This window comes from Rutidosis leptorrhynchoides, chromosome 1, assembly GCF_046630445.1.
Source record: "Rutidosis leptorrhynchoides isolate AG116_Rl617_1_P2 chromosome 1, CSIRO_AGI_Rlap_v1, whole genome shotgun sequence".
Lineage (NCBI taxonomy): Eukaryota > Viridiplantae > Streptophyta > Magnoliopsida > Asterales > Asteraceae > Rutidosis > Rutidosis leptorrhynchoides.
Window position 1 is genome coordinate 515,135,563 of NC_092333.1, and position 5,617 is coordinate 515,141,179.

Below are 5,617 nucleotides of genomic sequence, written 5' to 3' on the forward strand. Positions count from 1 at the left end.
TTTCTAATTGAGAATAGTAAATATTTGTAGTATATATATACAAGTAAATGTAATCAGTTAGTGTACCCATTCATATACACATATGAAATATATCTTTCTATCTCAATTCATTATTACTCTTTTATATTAAGTATTGTATCGTAAGTATAATAAATAATAAAAGTAATTATAACCTATTGAATATTAATTAATTAATACCTTTCGGCAGACCAAAGTGCAAAATTAGGACGTTTACTAAACAAAAAGCATGGTAGGAGATTAGTTGGTGGTACACACACACCAGTATATTTCCATCTCCCCGATTTGGCAATCTTCAATTCAACCTTTCTTCCACCACCACCATATATCCTACTACTCTTCTTCCATATTCACACCAAACCTTCGATTCTCATCTTAAATTAGGGTTTATTTCTTCGTATTCAAATGGCTTGTTGTTCAATTCAATCTACCGTTCCTTCAATTTCAGGCCTTTCTGCTTCTTCCTATTTTTCTTCCTCTTCCGTAATTCTATTGCCTGTAAAATGTACTAAAATTTTAGATAAGAAATTGAAGAAAACTTGTAGGAAATATCAAGTTTGCAGAGCAATGGTGCAGTCTAATGTGGTTCAAGGTGCTTCTGCTACTTATGCTAAGGAAATGGAGCGGCTTTCTGCTAAAGAATCCTTACTTCTCGCTGTTAGTTCTCGAAACCCTAACTTATTACTGACTAATTTATGTAATTCTCATGGTTTTATATTGATACCGTGTGTAGATGAAGTTATTCAGATTGAAATTTGTTGATTTATAGCTAAATTTATAAGATAATAGTTTAAAGTTTAATCTAAGATATTGAAATTATGGACATTTGTCTATCATCAGAAAGATATAGATAGATAGCTATTCAGATTAGATGACCTTAGTTTAAAGTTTGATTCTTTCGTAGTACCTTATTTAGTTCTTTGAACATAGAAACATTAGTATATAAATCAAGCTTGAGATTGCGAACGATATATACTTGTGTGCATGATTGACAAAAATCATTATACATCATGAGGAAAGCATGAGTTTGGTGAAACGATAGACCTGATACTAACATATTGCATGATGTGTTTATGAGATATGATGAGACTTGACATGTGTTACATTTTTGGGAATCAATGATCAACAGGAAATTTTGGTCTATTTAAGTATATATCTCATCGTTTATGTTAGGGTTTGATTGAGTTTGTTTCTGGTCGCTTGGCTCATTACCGAATACGAAACTTACATCAACTTTCTTAGATTTTCAGAAACGCATGTGGTAAATTGGTATTGAAGTTGTTGTTGGTGTAACAATTCTATGTGTTTCCAATAATGTAATTGGAAATTTGTTGATAGCGCGCATACACATACATATCTTGGAGAGGTTATGCTTGACTTCCATTGGAATTGTTATATGTTATCTGTTATCTGGATACAAACTAAGTAAGAAGGTAACAAAGTGGTTGTTCTAATGTTTTGACGTAAAATACATGGCGTTTTTTCATGTAGATTTACTATGTATGGACTATTGACTATAGATCGGAAAGTAGTATCCAAGAAGAAAGTAGCTGGCAAAAAAACATGGGTAGATAATAGAGATTGCATTGCATAATGAGTGTAGAATGTCATCTTCTCATACTATATGTCAAGTTCACAATAATACTTGCTATAAAAGCACATAAGTTATGGTTGACATTCCTTACTTTGAATATATTGAGGTGAATTAGTACAGATCTACAGGCTGCAAATCTGCAACACTTCAAATTAATTTTTCCTTTTATTTAAGATGTAGGTGTGCATAGCCTTATGTCTTTCAATGTTAATAAGCGGATATTTTTCTTTAAAATTAAGATATATAGTCAAGAGTTCCATGTGTAATCTTCAGTCATAAAATTATTAATTTATTACCAAACCTACTGGCATGTAAGTTCTCTGAGACAATAGCATGATATTTTAATTAGAACCACCTATACAGTTATGACTAAATTTTTTAGTTACATACATTTTCGATGTGTTGCTAATCCGAAGTTATAATTACATATCATTTAGATTAGCAATACTGCTAAAGTATTATACCCTACATTGCTCAAAAAATTCGCAGTTGTTTTCTTTTAATCGTCATACTGGGTATATTTTAATTCAGAATTGATATGAGTATTCTCAAGACGAAAAGTATGATACTTAGAAGCTTAGGAAGTACTTCAATATCTGCCAATGCTAAACATAAAACATTCATATCAGTTATGTATTAGAAAATTCAAAATTGTAGGTTTGGCATTCAGAAATTCAATGTTTTGTGGAATAGAGTTTTTGAGGTTGTAGTGACATTTTGAGTTATCTTGTCTCTATTCATAGTCACTGGGTCTATATTAAGTACATGCCAGTTTTTCTGTGAATAACTCATGCACAATTAAAAATAGTTTCAGTTTTATTCAAGACTTGAATAGAAGCTTTGAACAAATACATGATCCTTTTATTTAGTTCAAAGATGCTGGAGGGTTCGAGTCACTAATTGCTGGAAGGACGTCAGATATGCAAAAAATTGACGTGAATGAGAGAATTGTTGGTCTGGAGAGGCTTAATCCAACACCCCGACCAACAACGTAACTTTTTTTTCTTATATACATTAATACCTTGGAGTTATTAGTGCAATATTTGTGGGTCGGAGAAATGGGTTAAAGTGGTGTTTGTGAAATGAAATGGGCTGGGTTGACCCAGAATATCTATTCTTCTAATTATTATTATTATTTTTTTTTATTTTTTTTATTTTTTTTTTTTTAACTTCTATCTAATTAATCAATCAATATGTTGAATATGTATACAATGAACAATATTAATGCTACTAATTGTGAAAATTGTTCTTTTGACCCCCTTTCTTTTTCACATATTATTTTATTATTGGTTTTCTATTTTGACTTGGGCACATTCAAGCTGTCAGATATTAAACATAGCCAACATTGACAAATTCATATCTAAAGCAGTAGAACTGCCTCTATAATCTGGACGATGCTCATTAGGATTTTTGCCTTTCCAGGTCTCCATTTATGGAAGGTCGATGGAACTTTGAGTGGATTGGTTATGGAAGCCCCGGCTTATTTGCTGCTAGATTATTATCAGAGTATGTGAAGACTGTATTGGTTTATACCATTATGCAATATGCATGTTACTGCACTTTTTTAATAATAATAATAGAGAATAACATAAATGGCAACCGTCACTCATTTTCCTCTGAAATTACTTACAAATTTGCAGGAGATTTCCTGCAACATTAGCGAATCTGTGTAAGATGGATTTGGTGGTTAAGGATGGGTATGCGAAGATTACTGCAAACATGAAATTTCTTAACGCGGTAAAATGTTTCAACTCTTTCAATATGAAGTGGAAAAGTTAGAAAAACTGAAACTTTGTTACCATCTACTTCGCCTTGGAACTACAAGAGGGTTGGTTCAAGAAGTGATATTACTCATTTTTGAACATTATACGTATCTACCTGCTCAATATTGCCTAGTTCTGTTGGCATTGCTTTCTACTTACATAGTTTACTTCATGGTTGCAAACGGTGGTTGTAGTAGTTTGGTGATTAGCCCGTCCCGTTTCGCCCAAAAATGTCTAATTAGTCGGTTTAGGTCAAAGGCGGTCAAACTCTGACTTTTTGTTTGGCCTTGTTCTAGTGTAAACGAAAATCCCAAGCCCATTGGAAAAACACCGACTTACATTGTATCCTTTAAAGAGAAATCAATAAATACGCTATAATCATAGAAAACATTATACTAACCCTATATTATATTATTTAAACTAACACTATATCATCTTATTTGTAAATCATTTATTTTTAATTTATTTATGTTAAAAATATCTATGTTTTGAAATATCTATATTTAATATTTAATATATTTTTTTTATTTAAAAGTCATTGTTAGTGAACATCCGTCTCGACCGACTTGACCTTTTAAGGTCCTGAACGACTCGTCTCCTTCTCGCGTCTTTTTTAATCTTGGTTTAGTTAATGCTAGTCTACAAACTAGAGGGGTAGAATGTGCATTGCTTGGCGATGGTTGGGACTACTGTAAAACGAAGCGATAAAAGTGTAAAGAAAGAGACAATGCAGAAATCAAGATCATAAGATTACACATGAATGGGCTGTATAGAAACTAATATGTAGCTTGTTTTAATGCAGATTGAAAACAATTTCATTCTAAGCACAAAGTTAACAGTGGAAGGTCCACTTAGAATGAAGGAAGAATATACAGAAGGAGTGCTTGAAACTCCATCAGTTGACGAAGAGACAATCCCAGACCAACTAAAAGGCGTTTTGGGCCAAGCAGTTAACAGTATGCAACAACTTCCATCTCCATTTAAGGACGTTGTTACTGGTGGATTGACAATACCCCTCAGTGAGTTTTCTTTTACCTTTTGTCCCATTGTTATATGAAAACCATTGCTTTATTTTTTTTAGCTATACAATTACAAGCTTGCGAAATACATTTTATTCGATCAAAAACTTGCTGCATGAAAATTACAATTGTTTCGTTGTGGAAAGTTGTCTTTTTTTTTATTAGACAGGTAAGTAGTTTTCCTTATTTTATCTATGGCTATCTAGGTCATTGGCTATCTAGGTCATTGCTGTCTCGCTAAATTATTTTTCTGTCCTGGTTATTAACTTATTGTTATGATTGACAATCTGCTTCAATTTCAACGAATACGAGCAAGATTTTTGTTCAAGTATTAGAGTCATTTGATTTAAAAACTTTTGGTTGGTCATGAAAGATTTTAGATCAAAATATGATATACTCCCTCGTGCCCTTGTTCAAGTCTCCTGTTTGAGTTGGTGACCTTTTCTTGGTTTAAATGAGCATATATCTATAAAACCGGAAACATTTTATGGATCCATTGTATCTCAAATAGTACTCTGCTGTCGAATTTGTTTCAGATGGGGCGTTTCAGAGGCTGTTTATGATTTCTTATCTTGATGAAGAGATCATGGTAATTTGTTTTACATACACAGATACACTCATGGTTGCACATATTTAAATTTTACAACCTAATCAAAATTATTTATGACGGTTGTGGCTCAGATAATACGAGATACGACTGGTGTACCTGAAGTTCTTACAAGATTGGATGCAGTTCAATCTCCCATTGATCCCATTGAAGAGTACGAGAGTTGACCGATTTGAAATAAATATATGCAATGATATTCTATTAATTCGTTGAATCTTATATCATAATGTGAACCAAGTATGCATGAGGTTACTTAACAAAACTTGTTTAGCAAGCGTAGTAGTAGTAAGATGGGAGTATTGATCCGCACAGTTTACTTTGATACATATAATCTGGAAATTTGTTTATATTAAGGGGTATTTGGCTACATGATGATTATTTGATTATTAGGTTTTCAAATGTAAATGATTAATTAATATTAGTAATGTTTGCTAAATTCAACTTTAAGATACAATTAATTGCGATTTAAGAGAAGACTAAAAACGTGAAATTATAAAGCAGCGCGCACTTACTGTTGGTACTGTACCAACAGTAAGTGCCTATTTAAGAGAAGACTAAAAACGTGAAATTATAAAGCAGCTCGCACTTACTTGTGATTATTAGATCATCTATTTTT

The 5,617-nt window shown here is 32.2% G+C and overlaps 1 protein-coding gene across 1 annotated transcript; it reads left to right on the forward strand.

Annotated features, from left to right (window-relative positions):
• The first annotated feature begins 241 nt into the window (after positions 1-241).
• Positions 242-5,368, forward strand: LOC139876623 (probable plastid-lipid-associated protein 13, chloroplastic). Its single transcript, XM_071863965.1, has 7 exons — positions 242-675; positions 2,482-2,603; positions 3,035-3,118; positions 3,253-3,349; positions 4,178-4,394; positions 4,931-4,983; positions 5,076-5,368. The coding sequence occupies exons 1-7, from the start codon at positions 424-426 to the stop codon at positions 5,166-5,168; spliced, it is 918 nt and encodes a 305-aa protein (XP_071720066.1). The 5' UTR covers positions 242-423; the 3' UTR covers positions 5,169-5,368.
• The last annotated feature ends 249 nt before the right edge of the window (positions 5,369-5,617 follow it).